General features: G+C 43.3%; 1 protein-coding gene across 4 annotated transcripts in view; it reads right to left on the minus strand.

The window, feature by feature from the left end:
- Positions 1-16,552: 16,552 nt before the first annotated feature.
- Rhot1 (ras homolog family member T1) overlaps positions 16,553-27,791 on the minus strand; it is a 67,630-nt gene continuing 56,391 nt past the window's right edge. For all 4 annotated transcript variants that reach the window (XM_032911698.1, XM_032911696.1, XM_032911697.1 and 1 more), the window contains one exon: positions 16,553-17,613. In XM_032911698.1, coding sequence (XP_032767589.1) covers positions 17,496-17,613 — 118 coding nt within the window. In that variant the 3' untranslated portion in view covers positions 16,553-17,495. The remainder of the gene's footprint in view (positions 17,614-27,791) is intronic.

Genomic DNA, 27,791 nt, shown 5'->3' on the forward strand with positions numbered 1-27,791 from the left:
TGCTATGTAGGCCAAGTAATCCTTCTGCTCCTGGCATCTGAGTGTTTGAATTATAGGACTATAGGTGTATACCACCATGCCTGGCTACTTTTTTCCATTTTTTAAAAATTAAGACATTTCTTTTATGTATGTGCATACACTGTCGCTGTCTTCAGACACACCAGAAGAGGACATCGGAGCCCATTACAGATGGTTGTGAGCCCCCAGGTAGTTGCTGGGAATTAAACTCAGAACCTCTGGAAGAGCAGTCGGTACTCCTAACCACCGAGCCATCTCTCCAGCTCACAGCTTTGGCTTTTATAGAGAGAGTTTTGTTAATTTATTTTACACCAAGACAGGGGTAGAAACTTATCTCATATGGTTTATAAATAAAAGGGCAGCGAGCAGGAGCAGCAGGAGGAGTGAAGGTACAGGATGGCCAGGGAAAGTTGTGCTGAGAGGCCTTCTGGCCATTAAACAGTGTCTTTTTATCTAAGGAGAGAAGCCACTGAAAGATGGGTGCCTAGGCTGCTCTTTCTGTTGTCCCGTGTTTGAGACAGAGTATCATTCTTAGGAGGCTTAGAGATAATAGAAAACAAACAAAACCCATAGAAGACACAATGTCTAAAGGGGAAAGATACTAGGAAGCACAGTGGGGGAAAGGTCAGTCAGCTTAAGGACAGGGTAACAGGAACCATGCAAAATAAAACAGAAAAGAATTAAAGCTAAGAAAAGCATCACTGAGCAGTGGGACATAAAGCAGCTTGTGTGGCCTGGGGGAGGGGCAGCTGGAGAGATGGCTCAGTGTTGAGTACCTGCCGCTCTGGCAGATGATCCGAGCTTGGCTCCTGACACTCACAAAGGTAATTTCACCTCCAGGGGAATCCAGTGTCCTGTGCTTGGCACATACACACACATATACACATGATTTTAAAAAGACAATTCGGGGCTGGAGAGATGGCTCAGTGGTTAAGAGCACTGACTGCTCTTCCAGAGGTCCTGAGTTCAAATCCCAGCAAGGGGTCACAACCATCTGTAATGAGATCTTATGCCCTCTTCTGGTGTGTCTGAAGACAGCTACAGTGTACTTACATTAAATAAATAAATCTTAAAAAAAAAAAAAAAAGACAATTCTAGGGGCTGGAGAGATGGCTTAGCAGTTAGAGCACTGGCTACTCTTCCGGAGGACCCTGGTTCACACAGTGACTCACAACCATCAGGAACTCTAGTTCTAGTTCAAGGGAATCTGATGTCCTCTTCTGACCTCCTTGGTCACTGCACACAATGGTGCACATACACAGACATGGGCAAAACACTCATACACATAAATGAAAAATAAATTTTAAAAATGTATAAGTGCAAGGCCAGTGAGGTAGCTCAGCCTGTAACTGTGCTCAGCACCAAGTCTAATGATGACTCGAGCTCAATACTGAGAAGCTGGGAGTAATGCTGTACATCTTTAATCCCAGAAGCAGGGGCAGGTAGATCTCTGTGGGGTTAAGACCAGCTAGGTCTCAATTCCAGGACAGCCAGAGCTACATAGTAAGACCCTGTCTTGAAGACCAGCCTTAAATCCCAGCACTCAGGAGGCAGAGGCAGGTGGATCGAGGCCAGCCTGGTCTACAGAGCTAGTTCCAGGACAGCCAGGGCTACATGAAGAAACCCTGTCTTGAAAAACCAAAATCAAACCAAACAAACACCACCACCACCACCACCACCACCACCACCACCACCAAACAACACCACCACCCCCCTCTTCCAAAACCCCACCCAACACAGACAAACAACCTTAAAAGCTGGGGAAAAAAATTACCCTTGATTTCTTCACTTAGTAAAGATTAAATTTCAAAAGTGGAGCTGAGCAGGGTTATATAGGGTTACACTTTTTGAGACCCTGTTTTAGAGAGAGAGATTGTGTGTGTGTGTGTGTGTGTGAGAGAGAGAGAGAGAGAGAGAGAGAGAGAGAGAGAGAGAGAGAGAGAGAGGTGGCTTAGTGATTAAGAGCCCTTGGGGGGTTGGGGATTTAGCTCAGTGGTAGAGCACTTGCCTAGCAAGTGCAAGGCCCTGGGTTCGGTGCCCAGCTCGGGGGGGAAAAGAAAAAAAAAAAAAAGAGCCCTCGGGACTCTTGCCAATGACGTGGGTTCAGTTCCCAGCACTCACACCATGTCTTATAACCATCCTTAACTCTAATTCCTAGCTCATTGGGCATCAGAAACACTTGCTACACACAAATACATGTAGGCAAGGCATGATACACTTTTTTTTTCTCCAGCCCCTTTTTTTCTTTTGTTTGTTTTGTTTTTGAAACAGGGTTTCTCCTTGGACTCAGAAATCTGCCTGCCTCTGCCCCTAAGGACTGAGATTAAAGGTTTTGGTCACCAGACTTAGCTAGAACCTCAACTCTTTTTTTTTTTTTTTTTTTAATTTTTAAAATTTTTTATTTATATGAGTACACTATAGCTGTCTTCTGACACACCAGAAGAGGGCATCAGATCCCATTACAGATGGTTGTGAGCCACCATGTGGTTGCTGGGATTTGAACTCAGGACCTCTGGAAGAGCAGTCAGTGCTCCTAACCACTGAGCCATCTCTCCAGCCCAGAACCTCAACTCTTAAAACTCCATTTGGGATACAAGTGAAGGCTGACCTGCTTCCTGTTAGCAATTCGGATAATACATGGGAATAGCAGAAAGATCCTGATGACTGCTGAAGGCGTTTGACACATCGGAGTGTGGATCCCCAGCACCTAAGTGAAAAGCTGGGCATAACGGTGCACATCTGTCACTTCAGTGCTGGGGAGGACGGGCAGGAGCAGAGACAGGGAACTCTGGAGCTCACTGACTTTGGGAGCCAGTAAACTCCAGGTTTATCAAGGGACCGAGTCTGATCGAGGAAGAGAGCCCACATGACCCTCCAGCTTCTACGCACATGCATAAGTATGTACTCAAACACATACCTATACTATATACACATCCATACACACGTGTGCACACATGCACACACACATGCATAAGTATGTACTCAAACAGGTACCTATACTATATACACATCACATCCATACACATGCACACACATGCATACACACACATGCATGCATGCACACACACATATATACACATACACAATTTACAAGATTTTTTTTTGATCTGTCAAGGTGGCATACACCAGTAATTTCACTACTTTGGGGGCTGAAGTAGGACGATCATAAGTTCCAGGCCAGCCTGAGCTACAACCTACACACTGTCACTACCTCAGAGCAAAATAAAATTATTGAGTGCTGGGAGTGCAGCGCAGTGGTAGAGTGTCTACTGACTACCTTGTGGGAGGTTCTGAGTCTAATCCCCACAACAAGAAACAGCAAGACAGGGCTAGAGAGATGGCTCAGTGGTTAAGAGCACTGATTGCTCTTCCAGAGGTCTTGAGTACAATATCTAGCAACCACTTGGTGGCTCACAACCATCTGTAATGGGATCTGATGCCCTCTTCTGGTATGTATTAACATACATAAAATAAATAAATAAGCAAATCTCTAAAATAAATAAAAAATTTAAAAAAGAAAACAAAAATCAGAATGGAAGGAAAACAAGAAACTCTCTTTCCTCTCTCTCTCTCTCTCTCTCTCTCTCTCTCCCCTCCCTCAACTCCCCTCCCTCCCTGTGTGTGTGTGTGTGTGTGTGTGTGTGTGTGTGTGTGTGTGTGTAGACAGGGTTTCTCTGCATAACAGCCCCGACTGTCCTGAAACTCACTATGTAGTACGTAGACCAGACTGGTCTCAAACTCAGTGAGAGCCACCTGCTTCTGGCTGGAATTAAGCGCGCGCACTGGGTTGGGGATTTAGCTCAGTGGTAGAGCGCATGCCTAGCAAGTGCAAGGCCCTGGGTTCGGTCCCCAGCTCCGAAAAAAAAGAAAAAGAAAAAAAAAAAAAGATTTAAAGGCGCGCACTACCACATCTGGCTGTGAAAGCTTACAGCTGGAGAGATAGATGTTCCGTGGTTAAGCGCACCCAAGTTCAATTCCCACCTCCCACCATCACAACCACCTGTAACTTGTTCCAGGAGATCAAACACCCTCTTCTAGCCTAATGGTGCATGAACACACACACACACACACACACACACACACACACACACACACACACACACACCCCAGCAAAACATCCATACACATAAAATAAATTTTAAAAGGAAAAGGGAAAAAACACACAGAGAGAGAAGACAACTCACAATTTGGAGGCAGTATTTGTAAAATTATCTGGGCCTTCTGCCAATAACCATGTGACCAAGTCTCTTTGGAATAGGCTCCTTCGACACTGGTGAAGGAACACTATGGAACACCCTTTGTCTGCTTCTAATGACTGCAACCTGAAAAACGGTTGGCAAACTAATCAGAGACCCCAAGAGTCACGAGCTAACCTGCTGCCAGGGTTAGAAGTATTGCTCAATGGTCAATGGTTTGCTTAGCGAACACCAAGTCCTTGGTTTGATTCCAGCACTTCTCCCAGCAACCTTCCTTTAAAAAAAAATTCCCAAGGTGGAATTTTATTGCTGGCTGTCCTGGAACTTGCTCTGTAGACCAGGCTGGCCTTGAACTCAAAAGTCTACCCACCGATGCCTCCTGAATGCTGAGATCAAGTGTTCACCATTCTGTCAGGCTTAAATATTTATTACATAAGCTACTATGTTTGGGGGTAGTTTGTGATGGGTGAGCATACATACAATGGGGTAACATACATACAGGTTTAGGAAAGACATGTCTCATCTCCACCGTCATCAGATCTTATACAGAAGACTCTGCACCTTAAAGCTGGCCGTGAATATCAAGCAGATGCTGCCATATTCCATTTTCCCTCTCCACCTCTAATGATGGTGGGCACACCCATCTGAACTTTTGCAAACCCGTTTCTCTGTCCTTAATCAGTGTGGCACCTGTGGGTCTTTGAACCAAGTCTGTGCTGGCCTGAATTATGCACACCGACCTCCCTGTGCATATCCACCAGCAGTTCCTGGGCTTGGTGTCCGGGATGTGAATTTTTGAAATGTTCTTTGCGTTTCTGCTAGCTAAAGGCTAGTGTACTCTCTGGGATTCTGTCTGCTCCTGGTCTGCAGCCTCACTGCAGTATGGCATGGACCAGTCAGCTGTTCTCTGAGAGGATGGGGAGGGGGAGCAGCTCATCTTCTCCCTGGAGTAGGAGGGCAACTGAGAGCATCAGATATTTTGAGATGAAGCTGTTACCATGGGAATGTTTCCATATCTTTTCTCTTAATGATGGGTAGAAACAATGAACGGTAGAGCTCTCAGAGTTCTAGAAATAGGGAGAACAAGAAAAGGAAAACGAAAGCTGGAAGAACGAATCCCTAAAAAAGCATTCTTAGTTCAATCAGAACTGCACTGGCTGCATTCCAGGTGATGAGAGGCATTTACAGGCCACCAATTTCCCCTAAGGTTAAGTTGTCCATAGGGCTGTAGTTGTCGCGTCCTGAGAGGTGAGTGGAAACTCAGAAGCAGAGTTGGTCTTCTTCCAGGCTTTGCAGAGTGGTTTGGGGACTGAAGATTTGGAAACCTACTGTTCAGATGCTTCTAAATACTTCCCCATCTTGTTCTGGGAAAGCTTAGAGTCTTCCCATGTCCAGGCCTCAAACTGTCCCTGGTCAAGCTAGCACACATTCTTGTCCTGCAAGCTCAGAGCATCCTAAGTTGTACCTTCTAACAAAGGCACTTAACCGAAAGCTGACCCCTTAGCCCAGTGACTGAAGCACTACAGAGGCCCTCCCTGGGCACTGTAGTGGGATCCTAGTTCTCCAGGACACAAGACTTCAAATGCTCTGTCTGTAAAAGTGATGCTCTTCTTTAGTGGACACTTTACCTGTCTGCCACAATCCCATACCCTCTTTGAGAAGGACTTGTTACCTTTTGTGTTCTTTTTCTTTTTCTTTTTTTGACACAGGGTCTCATTATGTAGCTCTGGTTGGTTGGTGTGGAATATGGGGATCAGGTGGGCTTTGAACTCATAGAAGTCACCTGCCCCCCTCCACCCCCCTCCCTCCCTCTTTCCCTCCCTCCCTCCCTCTTAGAGGGTCTTACTATGTAGCTCTGACTGGTTGGCCTGGAACTCACAGAGGTCCACATGTCTCTGCTTCCTGAGTGCTGGGATTAAAGTGTGCACTACCACACCCAGGCCCATCTGTTGGTTTTTGGTAGGGAGAAAATATTTAGAGTCATCCTGCCTTCAAAACAAATGGGAATTTAATCTGCTACCTGGGAATCTAATAATTAACATTGATAAGTGGGTCAAATCCGGAGATTGGGTGTCTCTTTATTAGCACTTTGCATATGTGCACACGCACGCAGTTTGTGTGTTTATATTTGTGTATGTGGGACCACAGGTCAGTGTGTGATCTCCTCATCAGTGGCTCCCCATCTTTTTGCTGTTGTTGAACAAGGCTCTCTCACTGAGCCTGAAGCTTACTTATACTGAAGGGCTGGCAGGCCAAAGAGCTCTGTGTATACATATCCTGTCTCCACCTGTGAGCGTGTTACAGGTGTGCCCGTTCACGCTGGCTTTTACATGGGAAGCCGACCCTCATGCGTGTGTGTAAGCAGTTCTGAAGGTGACAGCTTGTAGGACCAGAAACCATACTAGACTGGGGAAATAGCCCAAAGCTTCTTCTCTGAACAAGCTCCTCATGAAGTCATAGGACCATCTCATCTCTGACACCCTTCACAATCCCGTGCTTCCTGGGCTAAAATTTACGATCCATAAAATCAGTTTGAGTTTTTCATGCAGCACAGAAGCAAGAGTAGCATGCACCGTGGCAGCCATAAACACGAGTAGTTCTACTCAGCCAGAGAAACCAGCCAGGAGGTCCGAGGGTAAATTTCCTCAGTGGACTTGATTCTGGAGCCTCAGGCAACATAAGACCGTCCTTGTAAAGGACAGCCATCTCTTAATTCTTTCTCACTGGCTGCTAGGCAAGCAGAGCTTCTTCATTTGAGCCTGGACATGGTCGCTCCCTCCTTCAGTCTGTGAATGCTAAATGTGGCTGAGCTCTGATGACAATGTAAGGCAGGGTCTGTCTCCCCTGGCTGCTAACAGTTGTGCCTTGGGGTATTCCGACCCACTTACAGCTCCCATGCTGCTTGAGGTGAGCACCCGCCCTGTCCCAGGCACAGCACTTCACAGTTTATTCCCCAAATTCAGCTGAGCTTTGACAGATTTTATTGAAGCATGACTTTCAATTTTTACAAGCCAAGCTGGGGACAGGCAGTTCTTACAGTGAGACTGGAACTGACCTCCCACCTCAGCAAGAGACACGAAGGCACCTGAACCTTGCAACCGGACACAGACGACTCTTGAAGTGTGAACTACCCCCGGGCCCAGTTTGAACAGCACCTTCTGCAGAACTTTGGGGGGAATTCATCAGGAGAAAAATCTCCAGTGACTGCGCTTGGCTATCACTGCTCTGATAGCTTCTCTACTGGGAGTTCTTACTTACTATGGCTTCTCCCCATGGGAGTGCAAGACCAGGCACCGCCATGCCAAACTATGCCATCCCCACCCCCAACATACAGTTTAGAACCTGTTTTACATGGCAGACACCATGCAGGAGCTTCAGGGGGTAAATGAGCTTCCTGGAGACAGCCCACCATTTTGCATGGTTGTGAAGAGTGAACCCTGGAAAGGCACGGCCCCAGGAACTTCAACCCCAGACTGCGTGCTGCTGCTGTGCCTTCCGGGGTTCGTCATTGCTGTTTTAATTTTTGTCAGTTTTTTGACCTGGTGTGACTGGGCCAAGAAAGACTCTTTCTGCCTATATTGCTGTTATGATCAATTAATAGGCATCAGCCCACATTATTGGGCAAATTTCCTGCAGGTCAATATGAAGATGAACTTTCATAAAATACTGTTGTTTAGATGAATTGATGATTTTATAGAATTCCTGATTTGATTCAAATAATTTTTTTTTTTTTGGTTCTTTTTTTTCGGAGCTGGGGACCGAACCCAGGGCCTTGCGCTTCCTAGGCAAGCGCTCTACCACTGAGCTAAATCCCCAACCCCTGATTCAAATAATTTTAAGGTAAGGCAGTTGATACACAGTTAGGATCAGAGGTAGACTATGCCTCTCCCTTGTACAATAGTAACGGATGCATCAAAGGGAGTATAGTGAGCTTCCATGTATTACAAGTACATAAATTACTCTAGGAACAAAAACAGGCTTGGGACAAATTAACGATGAAGGAAAAGCATCATTCTCGCTCAGGTCCAGGGACGAGGCTTCAGGTGTAAGTAAGGCCATGAACATAAAAACTGTCACTTTGAACTTAATGAACTTATGGAATAAAAGAGATATAGTTACTGCTTTGAACGTACATCAACAATCCTGCTGTAACTCCCTCTTATTTAAGTAACATCTTATCTGCTTTTGAATGAGGTAATTCTTTTTTTCTATGTAGAGAATTTATATAGTTAATATAAAAAGGCTAAGAATAAAAATAAAGTTGTTGGAGTTTCCCTCCATCCACTGTGTTTGTATGTATGTCCACCGTGTGTGTGTGTGTGTGTGTGTGTGTGTGTGTGTGTGTGTGTGTGTGTGTGTATGCAAGCGTGGTGAGCATCTTTTTCTCTTCTTTCTTTTCTCTGTGGCCATTGCTGGTGGCAGCTCCCACTGGCTACTATCAGTGTCAGCCTAAGCTGGTCTCGACCAGCACTGGTCTCTTTCTTTCTTTTCTTCAGTCCCTGCTACCACCAGTGGAGGCTTCAGTCTCAGGCCTTCAGCATCAGTTTCCCTTTCTGGCCTCTCTCCTTTTTTTTTTTTTTTTTTTTTTTTTTTTTAATATTTCTTATATACATTTCGAGTGTTATTCCCTTTCCCGGTTTCCGGGCAAACATCCCCTTCCCTCCCCCCCTTCCTTATGGGTGTTCCCCTCCCCACCCTCCCCCCATTGCCGCCCTCCCCCCAACAGTCTAGTTCACTGGGAGTTCAGTCTTAGCAGGACACAGGGCTTCCCCTTCCACTGGTGCTCTTACTAGGGTATTCATTGCTACCTATGGGGTCAGAGTCCAGGGTCAGTCCATGTATAGTCTTTAGGTAGTGGCTTAGTCCCTGGGGCCTCTCTCCTTTTAACTGCCCGCCTTAGTGGGTGGAGATGGTGGTGTTGGTTGCTATCAGTACCACCCCCAATCACCAACTCGATGACTTCCTCAGTTTAACCCTGTGGATGCCTGGCCTTCTGCAACATGTGAGGCTCAAAATACACGAATGCTATCAAAGACTAGTTGCAGGCAGCATGCAGGACGAGGGTCCTAGCTCATTCCAAGACTTAAAGCTCAAACGGGAGTTCTGAGGCCTGTGCAGATCAATCTGAACTAGCCAAGCCCCAATCCTTCTGCCTTTGGTTTTGTTTCAGTCTTTCCCTACCCAACAGCTTAGTCACTGGTGCCATCTCTGCAGGAAATATTTTGGCTTTCCTTTAGTCACCCCCACCCCCACCCCCACCCCCACCACCAGGTCCAATAAACTGTACTGACCATCTGAGTTTTCTAGGACAAACGGCTTGAAGTTGTTTTATTTCTTCACTTGCTCGTACAAAAATTTTTTTACTGGGTACTGCATGCCAATTATTGTTTTCATGCCTGAATACAAAGTGGAGGTTAAGTCAAAGTCCTACTCTTACAAGGCTCACATCCAAACAGGAAGATGACCTGCAACAAATGAAGAAATACACACACACACACACACACACACACACACACACACACACACAATGAAAGAAAGGGAGGAGACTGGAGACATGGCTCAGTGGTTAAGAGACAGACTGCTCTTCCAGAATTGACTTAATTCTCAACATCCACATGACAGTTCATAACCACCTGTAACTCCAATTCCAGGGCATCTGGTGCCCTCTTTTGGCCTCTAAGGGTAACACACACACACACACACACACACACACACACACACACACACAGAGAGAGAGAGAGAGAGAGAGAGAGAGAGAGAGAGAGAGAGAGAGAGAGAGAGGCAGAAGAACACCTATAGACTTAAGAAAACATTTTTTTTCCTGGTTTTTCAAGACAGGGTTTTTCTGTGTAGCCCTGGCTGTCCTGGAATTCACTCTGTAGACTAGGCTGTCCTCGAACTCAGAGATTCCCCCTGCCTCTGCTTCCTGAATGCTGGGATTAAAAGGCATGCACCACCATCTCTGACCTAAAATAAACAAACAAACAAACAAACAAAAAAAACAGGGAGGAAGCAAGCTGGTAGGTGGAGGTGGACTCATGGATGAGCTACTAGGTGGCTTCTTTAGATTGCACAGCCTGGGAAGTCTCTACTCAAGGGATTGATATATAAACCAAGACATGAGTGACAAAAAACAAAGTAGCTTTCTTGAAAAGCATTGTATTTCAGAGAGCAGCTCTGAAATAGGTATACCATGGGCTAGGAACAGTAAGAGCAGAGTAGCAAGCAAAGAGAAGCTGAGCTAGGCTTTAGGAAGCAGGGTAGGACAAGTAAGATGAAAGCATGGTCGTAGCAAGATGGCTGGTGTAAGGCAGATGGGGTAAACAGCCTTCACCTATGTGATCCTTCTACAGGGGTCACCTAAGACCATCAGAAAACAAAGATATTTATATTATGATTTATAACAGTAGCGAAATTACAGCTACAAAGTAGCAGTGAAGATAATTTTATGGTTGGGGGTCACCACAATATGAGAAACTGTATTAAAGGGTCAAAGCACTAGGAAGGTTGAGAGCCACTATGTTGCAAGATATTTGAACTCACTGTGAATCAGGAAATTATGTTAATTGGTGAAAAAACTTGTTTCTAGTTGTGGTATGGATCAGCCTTTAGCACACACCTTTAATGCCTTTGGCTGGAATACAGACATGCCCTTAGTACTTAACTTTAGCCCATACAATGAAGGTGAAGTTAGTTTGTAGAAGGAAGCAGCTACATTTGAAAGTGATGTCTAATTGAGTGTCAAAGTGATGAATCTGGGAAGGATTTGACAGAATAGCATAAGCTACTTAAGGGATAATGCAGAGAAACAGAGAGGGAGTTCTACCCAGACAGTTATAGAGAGACAGGTTGCAGAGAGAGAGAGCAAGCTAGACATAGCTGAAGACAGAACAAGCCAGAGAATGAGGAACCAGAGAGTTAGAACAGATCGCCAAAGTTAGTATGTGGCCAAGCAGAGCAATTCAGTCAGAAGCTGAGAGAAGCCAGTTTGAATCAGTCAGCTTACAGAGGAGTTTGAGCCAGAACGGTTGAGTTGAACCAGCCAGCAAGAAATCAGGAAGAACTAGAAAGGATGAGCTATTCAGCAGTAAGTCTCAGAGGCTGAAAATATTCTAGGACTAGGTAAGATTGTAAGGAGGCTAGAAGCTTCCACGACTAGGCCTAGGTTAACAGATGGAGGCAGTAAAACTTGGAGATGACAATTACCTCTGGCAAGTAAAAGTTACTTTTATACCACCAAGTACAGAAGGCAATGAATATAATGGAGAAGTAGCTGCAGCAGTTATGAGGCTGGCCCAACCAGGTTAGGTAGCATGGTTCTGAATCATAAATATAGCCAACAGAACAGAGGGCTGGGAGAAGGGCAGTCAGCGCTAGGTTTCCGAAGGACTAGACCACAGTGCCACAGAGGAAACGGTCAGGAGGGTGGAAACGGCAGTGTGGACTTCAGTGGCAAGTGACAGCAACTTAGGAGTCAGAGCTAGACGGCTTAAAATCAAGAGTATGCTAGGCCCTGTGAACTGCAGTGTAAACAGTGGTTACCTACTTATGACCTCTAGAAACGAAGGCAAAAAGGTCTGGGGGAGCTCAATAGCTGTGGAAAATTTGCCTTGCCAATTTTAATTCTCTTTACTAATAAAAATGTAAGAAATATCTAATAGTTCCTCCTTTCCATTCTTCCCCTTTTAAGAATGAATATGTTGAAATTTTATTTTATTTATTTATTTATTTATTTTTTTGGTTCTTTTTTTCGGAGCTGGGGACCGAACCCAGGGCCTTGCGCTTCCTAGGTAAGCACTCTACCACTGAGCTAAATCCCCAGCCCCTTGAAATTTTATTAAAGGCAAGGAAGGAAGCCCAAAGATGCCCAAGGTTAATTCCTATGGAGGAAAAACCCAGAAAACTAAGAATTAGGATAGTGGGTCCTGATCCTAGGCTCAAAGAAGTTCCTTTTAGTATTTGTGTCCAGTGTAAGCTATGAAAGTGTGAAGTGGGATCAATGTACTTTGTGTTTGATTTTAAAATCTATGTAAGACAGATTATCACATGGTCATGTACTCAGGGGGGTGAATTCTCCACACAACTAGAATTCAAACTAAATATTTTCCTAAGATACTTTGACCTTCTACCTGTGCCAATTACACACTGAAATCAAGCATGGCTACAGGCCTAGAGGGCAGCCAGCCCCACGAAGCACCCAGAACCAAGCCTGCTGTCCCCTGACCTTCAAGAACAGAGTGCTGTGTGGTTGTGAACAATATGACAGGACAATGAATGTGACAGACACCTCCTTCACATTCAATTCTTGTTTCCATACAAATATGAATACAGGTCTTTTACATTCTTCTCAGTATTGTGTGTTTCCAAATTCCAAGATAATCAGGTGATTTATTAACTAGCAACTGTTATTGATTAAATCAGTCTCTGTACAGTTAAGAATAAACTAGATTTTAATGATCACGTAAACTCAAGGAGCCAGGTGTGGTCGCTCTTAACTCTAATACCAGCACTTGGGAGGCACAGTGGGTAGATCTCTTGTGAATTTGAGGCCAACTTGATCTGCATAGCAAGTTTCAGGCTAGTCAGGGTTACATAGTGAGGCACTGTCTCAAGAAAAAAAAATTAAGCAAATGAAAAACTATTCAAGGGGCTTGGGAGATGGTCGAATGGTCCAAGTGCTTTCCCCCTTGTAATCATGAGGACCATGGTTCAGATCCCCAGAATCCATGCCAAAGTCTGGTGGGTATGGAGCCTGCCTGAATTCAAGTTCTCAGACGGTAGAGGTAAGGTCTGCTAAGAAGGCTGGATAGCTAGATGGGCAAGATTTGCTTAGTATGGGCTCAAACTTGAGACCCCGCTTTAATAAAAAAAAAGTGGGAAGCGGTAGGGAAAGACATGTGAAGTTACCTTAGGCCTCTTTATACATGCACACAGACAGTGACACACAACCCCTAACATACTTACATGCACATGCTACACATGAGAAAAAACAAAAAACTGATCACCGAAGAAAAACCCAGAAAGACTGTTCTGTGGCATGTAAAGGTTGTGTGAAATTCTAAGTTCAGGGTACGTGAAGTCTTACTGGAATGCAGTCACATGCATTTGCTTAGCTTGTACCCAGAGGGGTCTTCATTCTACAGTGTTCTGTAGTGCAATCCTGATGTTTGCTATTTGTGCTTTTTACAAAGTTCGCAAGCCATAAGTTGCCACATGTGCATTTATACCATTCTAATAATAAGCTCTGGGGTATTTGATCATAAAACACAAATGTAAACTATAAATAGGAAAATGTTCAGAAAGAATTTGTTCTTGCAGAATGTGAATTTTTCAATATGTAAAGATAATTCCGGGAATGCTTTGTGTATATTCAGCTGACATTCAGCTTTCAAATCCAGGGAGGACACCCTTGGAGTTGCATATTAACAGTTGTTTGCCAGACAAAAAGAAAAAACCTACAGTGCAAATGCTCTCCTAAAGGCACGGCTAAGAACCAGAGTGGCTCTGTGAAGTTAGACAGGAGTCCTAGTGGTGGCACAATCCCTAAACCCAGTAAGGTTTATGAACCCCGAAACTGGGCTAGGCAGACTGAGGAGTGTGATGTGTCACGGGGCAAGGCACTGGTTTCTGAAACGATCTCAGACACACCACGGTGACACCTACAAATCAGATGATGTTTAGCTCTGAAGGCCAACCATATTAACAGACACCCATTCCTGATGAGAAGGTAATTTAACAGAGTTTAAAACACAAGAAAAGGCCAGCAAAGATGGCTCAGTGGGGTGAAGGACCTTGTCACACAAACCTGATGACTTTTGTCAAATCCTGGGAATTGAGTGTGGAACCCATGTAAAAATGAGAGAAGGCCAGTAAGATAGTTCAGCAGTTAAAGACGTTTGCTGGCTGAGTTCAAACCCTGGAACACTCATGGTAGAAAAGAGAACCAACTCCAGCAGTCTGTTGACTTCCACAAGCACACTGAAATCCACTCACCCACATGCAGACAGACAGGCGCGTGCACGCAAACACACACACACACACACACACACACACACACACACTTTGGAATCAACCATCTAAAGACACAAATGACTGTACATTTTAAAGAGGCTTTGATACTGACTTACACTAGTACAATTCAGACACTGGGGAGGGGTGCAGCAGCAGATTGAATCTTCCTTGCATCCTAAGGTCATGTTTCACAGTTTTACGCGCCACCACAGAGACTACAAACTTGCCTGTTTCTTCCTGGCTGCCCAGTATTGTACCACTCTCCTGCAGGCCAGGGTGTTTCTCATTTCACTTGGGATTGGAAAACCAGTGTATCCCCTGTGGTGCCTTCCAGCCGGCTGGTGTGTACAAGAAGATTCCCCCAGTCTCCCTACTTTCATCTTGTGGGTCACTTCAGAATGGGTGTGTGTTCCCCAAATGCCTCACACCACAGCCCACTCTTACTCTGGCATTCACCATTGCCTACAACATGGGAAATCTTCTGGTCAAATGTGATGATGATGTAAGAGCACAAACGAAGACCCCAGCCACCAAGAGAGAGGCTGTTTCTGTGATTAAGACACAGGACAATAATATTTCAGTGATAGTTCTTTTAAAAATGCCTTATTGCTTATTAAAACATCAAAAACAGCCTCAGAACCGTCCATTTACGAGATGATGCTATTGGTTTCCAGTGAGAAGTTTTCCTTTGATCCTTTAGCTATAACTCCCTCATTTTTCTGAGTATTCTTAGAGCTTGCATTTATAGAGCACACTGCCAAAGAAAGAAGCAGCCTCACTGTGCTTTCCCATACTAGCTAGTGCTCAAGTGTAACACGAGGGGACACTTCCGCAGGCTGAGGAAGGTGGCGTGAGGACCTGTGCTCACACCACCACCCAGCTGACAGAACAGGAGGGCATCCAGGCTTCCAGACACCAACAAAGACAAACGGAGCCACTGTCCTGACTGTGTGAACCGAAGAGACTTAAGATGAAAAGATTAGCCAGGCATGGTGGCACTTGCCTTTAAGACTTTAATCCTAGCACTCAGAGGTGCATCTATAAATTTGAAGCCACCCTGGTCAACAAGGGAGTTCAGGCCAGAGTTCATAGGTAAGACCCTGTCTCAAAAACCCCAAAACAAACGAAAAACATGATTGATAAAACAGTTTAAATATTAAATCCAGCACTTTCCACACACAATCACCCCACCCACCTTTAAGACAGCATTTCTCTGTTTGGTCACTCTACTGTACTAGAACTCAGAGATCCGCCTGCCTCTGCCTTCTGAGGGCTGGGATTAAAGGGGTGAGCCACTGTGCCTCTCCCCTTTGCACCTCTCCATGAATTGCTTTCTTTCCTGTTTCTCAAATACAGCAATCTATTAGGCATATTTATTTGAAATATTTTAGTCAAAACAAAGAAATGCGAAAGGAAAGAAATAGCTGTCTTTGAAAAGTGCATAACTGAGATCAGTTTATTTGGTACATGGGAAATTCTCAGAAAAAAAAAAAAAATCAAGGGTTGGGGATTTAGCTCAGTGGTAGAGCGCTTGCCTAGCAAACGCAAGGCCCTGGGTTCGGTCCCCAGCTCTGAAAAAAAAAAAAAAAAAAATCAAAATTAAGTGCCCAAAGATGGTTCAGCAGGTAAAGGCATCTGTTTACCAAGTCTGATGCCCTGAGTTCTATCACCAAGACCACACTAACCAGAGACTGACTCCTCTAACTTCTCTGAGCTCCACACACGGGCCATGGCACACAGATACATAGAATAAAGACCAATGTAAAAAAAAATAATAAGGAAAATAAAAATGAGGTGTCTTCACATTTAATTTCCTTTTTCTTCAAATTTAGAATGAGGAGTTGGGGATTTAGCTCAGTGGTAAAGCGCTTGCCTAGCAAGCACAAGGCCCTGGGTTCGGTTCCCAGCTCTGGAAAAAAAAAAAATTTAGAACGAGATGGGAAGAGGAAGGCAGAGGAGAAGCAGGGGAACAGGTTTGTCATTGGCTAAGCCGTCACTGTTGCTCAGGAAGGGTGACCTCATGGAAAAACAGCCTCCTAACACCAGAGAGAAGAGCCCTCATGTCCCAGGGGCAGCTGCCCGTGTGAGCCGCACGAGCAGCTCAGCAGGCAGGGCAGACGGGTCCTGCAGGCCTGCCCCGAGAACACACTCTAAAGAGATCTACACATGTCCTACTCAACTCCCTACCAACAGCACTGTTTTGTATAAAAAAATAATGTCTAATCTAAGAAAGGTAGAAACCAGAGGAGCAGACTCACATCTGGACAGATTTTTACCTCAGAAGACAAAAAACAAAACAAAACAAAACAAAACAAAAAACCTCAAGATCACAGTACACAGTAGGTATTTATTTAAATACTTGAAAAGGTCGATGATGGAAAAAATAGGTTTATTGTGAGAGTTTATATTCATTAGATTTATTTTACCATTAAAAAATGTTGCCTCTAGGTTATCCTGGCCAGATATAGAACACTTCATGACACATGCAGCTACGGCAATATACTACACAGACACAGCCATTATAGGACGGTTTTCACTCTGGGTGAGAGTCAGCGGTGGTCAGGGTGGCTTCTTTAATAGAACTAAAAACATTGATAATATACAAATTGTTTTCCCCATTTGACTGAAAGGGCTATAAAATCCACACTCTGACAAAGAAGCAATGTGGTGACACGGGTAACCTCCTCTACCTGTTTCTGCCTCAGGTCCTCAGCCACATACTCAGCTCCACAACTTTCTAGGTTTCATGATGGCTTTAATGCCGGCCTACCACAGTGACGGAAACAGAGTGGTTTTGGAAAGCTGACCTTGACTCCTGTGTGATCTTAAAAGTGGAAAGAAATGGCTATAGAAGCCAAAGGCTCATTCTGAGTCCCCTTGAAATAACGTGTGATACCTGAGTAAACACAACCCCTGGGACTGAACCTAGCAGGTGGGCCACACAACAGTACTGGAGAAATGTCTGGAAACACCATTTCTAGAAGTCGGTTCAGGAGACCATATCTTGCTTGAATATTTACATTATTTACAGAATATTCCCTTTTGGCCTTTGAAACTTAGCCATTTATATTTGGCTACTAAGATGTTTTCTTTCCACATGCCAGCCAATACTGCAGTCATTACTATGAGTAAAATACTCTTATGCATGAATTACTAATATTAATAAAGTAACTCTGCATGTATAAATATCTCAGTGTCTCTAGCAGAACTTAAAGCATTCAGGATGTACATAGAAGTGTGTGTGTGTGTGAGGCCGGTTCTTGATCTTAATCATCGCTGTTTCAATAGTGCTCTGTACATAGCAAAGCCCACGACTGCAAAGACAGTAGCACCAAAGCTTGCTCGAAGCCAGAATGTTGAGCTCTTGAGGTCAGCTTGTGTCACGTGCCTGCAGTTAGAAAATAGAATTAATATTTAAAACATTATTAGTAGGAAAAAGTCACAGTACTCATCTAGCAGTCTATCTGGGGAAGTATTAGCACACTTGTCAGGCTAATTGCATACAGTAATGCTTGCCCAGAGCGTTTATCCGTATGGCTATACACACAATAGAGACATCGGCAAAGACAAATGTCTTTACAATTAGCTACTACTTGGAAGTCAACACCTAAAATTTTATATATTTTTGTCACATGGGAAATGAAATCAGATAAATCATCTGAATACTTCTCAACGTCACCATAGTCCTTCAAAATGAGAATTAGGCTGGAGCCTCTCATTTTCAGGGCCCATTCATGGAAGGTGAGGAAGACAAGTCTTCCCAGAATCAAAGCTATCTTGTAAGCAGTTAATTGACAAGTGACGGTACTGTCTCAAGAGCAATGAAATTTACCCCTCTAAAATATACCCAAGAAGGAAGGGAAGATTGACCAGTCTGCATTAGTTTGGTTACTGCTAACCAAAGAGAAAAACCCCAAAAACTAAACCCAACAAACCTTGATGTTAGTCAGACAGGCAGTGATAACGACAGCAAATGAAGGGCATGATGTAATGTGATGCATCAAAGGGTAATGGCACAGAAGAAGCCATATTATGCATAACAAGAACAGGGACAGCCTGTGCCACAAACTCAGTTTGTGAGCATGCTCAGTTAATAACGCTGCTAAGCACCCTCAGGCGTCTCAAGTATGACAGCTTACCACAAACAGAACGGAGCTTAAAGCAACTGTCTGAACACTGTATTTAAGTGTCAGTGAAGAGAGTTAGGCTGGGCTTTCAGGTAAGCGGACACAACAGAGGTGCTACAAGAACTTCCAGAATTAAAAGCTCAGTTTAGACAGTCTTAGCGACTTTACAATTAGGCAGATTTGAAGCAAGAGTCAGATCATTAAAAGAAGACGACACTGTCATATGCAAAGGAATTAAGAGCTAAGAGTCCAAATCGTATATAACTATTAGCCTCAGTCACAGCTATACAAGTTGGGTTAGTTCTCACAAATGCAACCTGCTCTTCCCTAGAAACCTCTGCAACACAAGCCAGTGCCCCATGCTCCTCACCACAGGCAAACGACACATGCACTCCACATCGCGTCCTTACCACAGTCTCTTTTCCCGTAATTATGTTTTACACAGCAAAGTGGTACCACAGCTTCATTCTACATTCTAAGTTAGTTCTTCTAGCAGGCGTTGTTTTTATTTTTTAAAAGGTTAGGGAACAAGAATATTTAGATCTGTTTTTTCTAGCTGGGAAGATTCTAACAAGGCCAGCCCATTGGTGATGAGAAATGTTACCTGTTGTCAAGAAAAATCTGACCACGGGATGACTCCATGAAGATGGAATCTTCTACAGAGCGGACGGCGTGCACCTGGTGAGTAATACTGCCTTCGTCGTCCGCTAACAGCATGGCGCCCCACTCAGCTACCCGGGCTTTTAACCTTTCACACACATGCACACAGTTGATAGTTCACAGCAGAGCTCACCAAAGAACAGGACTCAAAATAACATCTCTCAATTAAACATCCTACATATATTTTGGGTTGCTTTTCTATCAGATTGAATTTTATGCTTTCTCTATATATTTAAAATATATGTATTACATAGATAAATGCCGAGTTATAAACAATCTCTAAGTACTCTTAAAACATTCATCCGGGGTTGGGGATTTAGCTCAGTGGTAGAGCACTTGCCTAGGAAGCGCAAGGCCCTGGGTTCGGTCCCCAGCTCCGAAAAAAAGAACCAAAAAAAAAAAAAAAAAAAAAACATTCATCCACTGAACAAGGAGACAAAAGCTGCTACATGCATCTCCTATATAACCCTAGGAGGCTGGTCTTAGTATCCAAGAGACACAAAGAAATCCTTCAAACCACTGCTGTATGCACTAGCTGACAACATAGGACAACCGCAGAGGTTAATAATCACTAGTTTTGAAGTGTATGAACTTAGAATTTCAGAATGCTGAAAACTAAAAGTACTATCCATGAAGAAAAATGACTCCAACATTGCAAACTGTCAGATATCAAGAATTCACACTGAGATGAACAGTTTGCATTTCCAATAGTCAGAGATGACTTAAAGCAGTGGTTCTCAACCTGGGGTTGTGGCCCCATAGGGGGTCAAATGATCCTTTCACAGGGGCCACCTAAGACCATCAGAAAACACAGATATACATTACAAATTTTAACAGCAGCAAACTATCAGTTATGAAGTAGCAATGAAAATACTTCTATGGTTAGAGGTCACCACAACATGAGGATCTGAATTAAAGGGTCACAGCGTTGAGAACCATGGACCTAAAGTAACATCACAGGCTGAAAGTGTGTGAAGCTTTTGCTTCAACTTTTGCATGCTTATTATGGGGAATACTGGGGATAAGCTAGGGCCTTCCACCTCCCATCGCTGATCTATATCTCCAGTTGTATTATTTTGTTTTGAGGCAGGGATTTGGGATGTGCCTTGAGCCTATGATCCTCCCACTTTGGCTGGAATTGTGGGCAGGAGCCACTATGTCCAGACAGCTTGCTTTTGTTTAATTTTGTCCTCTATTCTTCAATGTACAGGGAGAGAGGGATGAGCATTAAAGCTAGCCATAGTCCGCCAGCATCTGTCACAATTAGTTCTCACCAAGAGTCCTCATTTGAGTGTGCGGTTTGAGAAGCTCCTTTGTTGCTGTTGTTTTCCAGTGTTGTTACTTGTGTGGGGGTGAGGAGGCCAGCGCTGCAAGTGCAAGTTGGAGGCCAACATGAAGGGGTCAGTGTTCTGCCATCAGGTGGGTCCCAGGGATTAAACTCAGGTTGTCATGCTTAATGGCAAGTGACTTTACCCTCCGAGCCATCTGGCTGCCCCTTGTTTGTCTTTGAGACAAGGTCTAATTCTGCCTCAGTCTTCTGAGATCTTTGATTTTAAGTATGCGGCCACAGTCAGCTTCCTTTTTGTTATGTTTGTTGTTGTATTTTAAATATTTTATTAGATTTTATAATGTGTTTTATCTGTATGTATGCATGCCTGTAACCTTAGAGGTCAGAAGGAGAACACAAGGATATGGAACCCCCTGGATCTAGAGTTACAGATGGCTGTGAACTATCATGTGGGTGCCGGGAATCAACAAATGCTCTTCTAACCACTGCACCCTATTTCTAGCACATCTTCTATACTCCAGTATTACTTTAATTAGTATTCCCCTATAATGTCGTACAAAGGAATTTGACATTTTAATCTTTATTCCTTTTATCCTCCCACTTATCCTTCTAACTATAACTCACAGGAAACAAATACAGTGGTATTCTAACTTTACAACTCCATTCATGTATCTCAGGGATGAACTTTTAAGAAAATATTCTTAGATAAATGTAATGCACGACATTACATTTGTGTCTTAGGACACAGAAGTATTAGCCATAGCTTTTCTATTTTTCCAAATTATACATTTCGAGTTGAAAACTATCACAAAAGGTTACCAAAACTATAATCAAATTCTGATTCTATATATGCTATTAAAAAAAGGTTTCTAGGGCTGGAGAGATGGCTCAGAGGTTAAGAGCACTGACTGCTCTTCCAGAGGTCCTGAGTTCAATTCCCAGCACCCACATGGTGGCTCACAACCATCTGTAATGGGATCTGATGCCCTCTTCTGGTGTGTCTGAAGATGGTGACAGTGCACTCACACACATAAAATAGATAAATCTAAAAAAAAAAAGAAAAGAAAAAAAAAAAAAAAAGAAGGTTTCTGGACCTCCTCGCTTCACTTCTCTAAGTGTTTCTACCCAGCATTTCCTACATTTATGTCTAATAATAATGTGTGTGTGTGTGTGTGTGTGTGTGTGTGTGTGTGTGTGTGTGTCCTGAAGATCAAAGTCTGGCTTCATACATGTGGGGCAAACACTCTAACACTGTCCTACAGTCCTGGCCCTGTGAGTACAGTTCTCCGAATAGATTTAGAAAGCATGAACTGTTTTAATAAGTTTCTTAGGAGACATTAAGAAATCAATGCATAGCACACAGTAGAGATAAACTGACAGGAATCACAAGTAAGCTGTTATGTTAACTGAGCATGTCTAATAGTGACATACTTTGGAAGAGTACAGATATGTACTGAAATCAAGAATGCTTCCTCGAGCAGTAAAAACATGTTTACACATGATTTAGACAGATAGGAAATGCTCCATCATCTCTATGCTGACTAGGAATGCTTACAGAACTAATCAGGCAAACTCAACCTCATTATAGTCTTCAATCTACAAGCTAAATGGAGAATAACCTGAAATCCTAAGCAGGAGCAGCTGACTGAGAATCTGTGACACAAATTCTTGAGTTATTTTAAATTTAACTATATTCTTTCTTCTCTTGCTCTTGCCCTCTTCCTCTCTGTCCCTTCTCTCCCCATTCCCTTCCCCCTTCCCTCCATGTGCTCATGGCCAGCCTTTATTCCTCTCCTCTTCTTTTTTTTTTGAATCTTTTTTTTTTTTTTGGAGCTGGGGACCGAACCCATCCTCTCCTCTTCTACTCTTCTTCTCTCATTAAACTTCTCCACGTGGGGAAAAAAAAATAACTACAGGGGCTAGAAAGATAGCTCAGCAGATTAGAGAACTCGCTGCTTTCCAAGAGGACCTGGGTTCAAGTCCCACCACACGCACGGTGACTACAGTTCCAGGGGATCTGACACCCTCTTTTGGCCTTCTCAGACACCAGGAATGTATGTGGTGGTGTACAAACATGCAGGCAAAAGCCTCACATGCATAAGATAAATCTAAAAAGAAAAACCCTACCTATGTTGTGTATACAGACTCAAAGAACTATCTTTAATGACGTAGGAAGGGAAGCAGAGGGTGAACACAAAACACTAAGATAGGATTTCTCTGTACATGTTACAGCATAGCATTCTAAAAGCATTCTAAGGGGACTGGGGATTTAGCTCAGTGGTAGAGTGCTTGACTAGCAAGTGCAAGGCCCTGGGTTCGGTCCCCACTCCAATAAATAAATAAATAAATAAATAAATAAATAAATAAATAAATAAATAAAAAGGCATTCTAAGATCTTAGAACCCATCCTTTTCAGATAACTCTTTAAAGAAGCAATTCATTTTTATCTGACAGTAATAAAGTCCTTTCTTTAGAAAGGGCACCTAAATAAAACAACAGGAGTTCCAACTACATAAGGAAAGAAGTTTGTAGAGAGAATCTCTTATGCAATGTATGGAAGCATCAACCGTCAATAAAATACTATTTGCCTATTAGCTTAGGCAGGAAATAGGGAAGTGGAAGTTGTGGTATACAGAGAGGATTTCTGGGACAGAGGTAGGTATGGGAAAGATTTGCCCTGAACTCTGAGGAAGATGGTCGCATGAACCCGGGGGAGGGGTAACTAATCATGTAGCAGGTCTTGGAATAGAATTAATGGGATAATTGAGTTATGAACTATTGGGAATGAACCAAAGCTTTTGGCCTAAGCATTTATTCATGAAATATTAGGTCTCAGAGCCATTATTTTGGGGAACTTGGGGTCAGATGAAAAAGCCCACAGTTACAGAAATTGGGTGATTATCAAATTACTTTGATAGGCAAGTGAAACAATCCATTAATAAGTAGTTTAAAATCAACCTCACATAGAATCATTTTAAAATGTATTACAAATGCAATGGGAACGATGTGTATCTGTAGCATCTTTAAGTTAGCAAACAGTGCACGTTATGCACTTCCTTACCAAAGTAAGTGCATACCACTTACTACCACTGAACTTATGGAATATCACGGACTAATTATTTAAATGATTAGTGCAAATAAAATGGAATAACAAAATCCTAAAACTGAAATAGGCACCAAAGAAAATCACATCTAAATAGTGAATTGCAAAATAAACAATTCTGATTAAATTATAAGTTAGGAAAACTGGGAAGAATATATATAGAAACCTTGCTTTGAAAGAGATCAAGAAGTTTTAGAAAGGGAGAAAGAGTATAACCAAACTCTACTGTATGAAGATTTAAAAAGATGATTAAAAATCACTAAGTAGCAAAGGTGACTGAAAGAAAAGAATTCCTGAAGGACAGATTAACTCTGTAGCACTCTCCCACACAGAAACCCTGTCATATAAGGCAGTTCTCAAGTCAGAATAATAGGTAATAAGTAAGACTCTGGACAGTTCAAACCAATAAACAAGCTCATTCCTATATACCTAGTTGTCACTTTCAGATTCAAAAAAGCATTTAAACATTAAAACAATCTTTTTTTTTTTTTTTTTCCTGGAGCTGGGGACTGAACCCAGGGCCTTGCGCTTGCTAGGCAAGAGCTCTACCACTGAGCTAAATCCCCAACCCCTAAAACAATCTTTTTAAAAAAGATTTATTTATTTATTTTATGTATGTGAGTACACTGTAGCTGTCTTCAGACATACCAGAAGAGGGCATCAGATTCCATTATAGATGGTTGTGAGCCACCATGTGGTTTCTGGGAATTGAACTCAGGACCTCTGGAAGAGCAGTCAGTGCTCTTAACAGCTGAGCCATCTCTCCAGCTCCACAATAAAACAATCTTAAATGGTGTTTTTCCCCAGTAACAAAATTTATACTGTTGGAAATGAAAGCAAAGCAAAGATGACCTGATTATAACTGCATCTTCTTTCCAGTGTGGGGTGGTCAATAGGAATGGACCCATAGGCCCCTGTGTTTGAATACTTGGCTTAGGGAGTGGCACTATTAGGAGGTATGGCCTTGTTAGATGAAGTGTGTCACTATGGAGGTAGGATTTGAGGTCTCATATATGCTCAAGTCCAGCCAGTATGACAATCTCCTTCTGCTGTCCTCACATCAAGATACAGAACTCTCAGCTCCTTCAAAATCAAGTATGTCTGCATGATGCCATACTTCCTACCATGATGACAATGGGCTAAACTGTAAGGTAGCCCCAAAGTAAATGCTCTCCTTTATGAGTATCCTTGGTCATGGTTTATCTTCATAGTGATAAAACCCTAAGACAGAAGTTGGTACCAGGAGCACGGTATTGCTGTGATAGGTGTGACCATGCTTTTGTTTGGAAAAATGTGGATTTGGGGACTTTGATTTAGGAAAGCAGTTGAATGCTTTGAGCACTGCTTAATGGGACATCCTAGTAGAAGTGTAAGACAGTGATGATTTGAACTGTGGGGGGTTGGCTCAAGAGGTTTCGGAGAAGAATTTACTATGCCTAGAGAACATTCTTGTGATATTTAGGTGAAGAATGGCTGCTTTTTGCCCTTGTCTGAAGAGTCTGCCTGAGGCTAAGGTGAAGAGATAGATGAATTGCATTAACAAAGGAAATCTCGAAACAGCCTAGTATAGACTCTGTTATGTGGCTACTACTGTCCACTCTTATGAAAAGTGTTTTGATGAAAAAGAGTAAGCTAAGCAAGGAAAAATACAAACTGAAAAGTGGCACCAAAAGTGGAAAGAGCTAAGTCACAGGATTCAGGGAGACAAGCAGATGAAGAAGTGGAATAATGGGAGCGGTGACCACTAGGAAGAGCGCACCCAGCTGAGCTTCCACCTTGTGAAAAGGAACTAAGGACAGCTAGAGTTCAGGCGTCTACTCCTTTAACACAGCCGCTCAGGAGACAGAGGCATGCAGATCTCAGGTTCAAAGTCAGAGCAAGGTCTGACTGAGCAAGGTCCAGGACAGCCAAGTCTGGGCAGTGAGAGAAACCACTGAAGACAGAACGCTGGTGTAGACAAGGGTGCCATGTTCCAGTCCCAGCAAGCAGCAGAACTTGGCAGCAGAAAGAAAGGGGCTATGAGATCTCCCTCTATTACTCAGGAAAGCCACCTGAGGTCAGGCACGCGGCAGGCGTGTCCCTGAACAGAGGCTCAGAGAGAGGATTGTGTGAAGCTGTGGAGGTGAAGCCTGGATCGCCATAGAGAACCCCAAGAGGTCAGAGATGCCAGAGCTGCGGGACACCTGCTGAGGAAAGTTGTTACCAGAGAGTGGAGCTAACCAGAGAGAAAAGTGCTGCCATCAACAAAGGCGGCAGGAGTTGCAGACCTGAAGAGCACTTTGACATCTGACATGGAGATGCAGAATCTGTAGTTTGCCCACTACAGGTTTTTTGGGTCTTGCTTTGATCCAGTAATTCCTTACTATACCCCCTTCCCTACGGTTTTGAATGGTACTGTATCCTATGCCATTGTATGTTGGAAGTGTGTGATCTGATGTTTGACTTTGATTTTATATGGTATTACATTGAACAGCTTGTATGAATCTCAGAAGAGACTCTGAACTTTGGACTTTTACTATTGTTCAGACTGTGACAGACTATGGGGACTTTTGAAGTAGGACTAAAAGCATTTTGCATTATGTTATGACTACAAGTGTATGGGCAGGGAGTGGAATATGATGTGGATTGAATAGAATTGCCCCCCTACCCCAATTCTACAGAAAAGAACAGAATAGATTCATGTGTTTGAATTCTTGGCTAATAGGGAGTGGCATCTTAGAAGGTGTGGCCTTGTTGGAGGAAGTGTGTCACTGTGGAGGTGAGCTCCAAGCTTTCACATATGCTCAAGTTTGGCCAACGTGACAGTCTCCTTCTGCTGCCTTTGGATCAAGATGCAGAACTCTCAGTTCCTTCAGCACCATATCTGTCTTCACACTGCCACACTTCCCACCATGATAATGGACTAAACCTCTGAAACTGTAAGCTGGCCTCAATGAAATGTTTTTCTTTATAAGAGCTGCTATGCTCATGATGTCTCTTCACAGCAATAAACCCTAAGACAAAACTGTAAAGCTCTTCAGATGTGTGTTTGTATGTAGTCCTTGCTGTCCTGGAACTCACAGCTCCTCCTGTCTCTGCCTCTGGAGTGCTGGGTTAAAACTGTGCTTTCTTTTGTGCATGTGTGCATGTGCCCCTGTGCCCCACTCTGTAAATCAAACACTTAGTGGGAAGTGGGAACCATCCTCAGGAAATGAGACTCAGCTAAAAGTCCTTCAACAACTTTTAATGAACTTTTTTTTTTCTGTTTATATTAATAATATTAATTAGCATTCACTTAGCATGGCAACTGACAGTGACCAACACCAACTACTGTCAGAGCCTGAGAATGGAAGTCTCCATTCTCCTCTCGCCATCCAGATACTCTTCCTTGGGTGAGTAGTAAACGTAGGGTGAAGAACGGGGACACTGTCATCCCTCTTTTTCTGCTTTATTTGTTTGTGACAAGCTCTTGAACTTGTGGTAATCTCTTGCCTCAGCACCACACCAGGCTCAGTCTGCGTCCATTTTCAAGCATTTTACCTTAAAACTAAGACTGCAAAATAGTGGCATATACACATGCTTTGTTCTGGTAATTTCTTAAGTCTTTAATGTGTATTTGTCAATTACCAGAACATTTCACATTAAATTTTGGATTTTTGGTGGGGTTTTGTGTGTTGAGGCCAGGTGTGTAGCCATGGCTGCCCTGAACTCAGAGCTCCACATGCCTCTGCCTGGACTGCTGGGACCAAAGGCCTGTGCCATCACAGGGTCTCATTCTAGTCCATTAGAACAAATTCTATGGTACAAACTGGCTTCAAACCCATGGTAATTCTCCTGCCTCAGCCTTTCTAGTGTTGGGAAGAGAAGCATGGGTAATACCATGTAACAAGCTCATGCACATAAAACTTCTGATTTTTAGTCTTTTGTAGAATCAGAAAGCCGGCCAACAGCAGTCCTACCCAGCACAGGAGTAGAGCTGAGCAGTGAGTGCCTCTTGCAGACGGGACTGTTCCAGCCGCCATCTCTCCTCACACTCAGGCATTTCATCCATACACATCCTCACCTACAGTTCTAGGTCCTTTGGGAACTGAGTTTAGACCTCTATCCACCCAGCTGCTTTCCTACCTAGAAGAAATTTAGTATAGAACCCCTGAAGCTCACTGTACTTCTATCCAATACACGGAGAAGCAGCAACTGAGGTGAGAATGGTGTCCTCTGAAATGGACATTGTCCTCCTCCTTACCTTTCTGTGCTTTATCACCAGAAGTCAGTAATGAGTGCTGACACTATTATGACATTACTTCCCATTTTAACAGATGTGAGAAAGGGCTCACTTGTTACAGGATCTTGGTGTAGAACAAGTACATCAATTTACTGTGTCTCCAAACTATCTCACCTAGAAACTGACC

Source organism: Rattus rattus, chromosome 9, assembly GCF_011064425.1.
Source record: "Rattus rattus isolate New Zealand chromosome 9, Rrattus_CSIRO_v1, whole genome shotgun sequence".
In the NCBI taxonomy this organism is placed as follows: domain Eukaryota; kingdom Metazoa; phylum Chordata; class Mammalia; order Rodentia; family Muridae; genus Rattus; species Rattus rattus.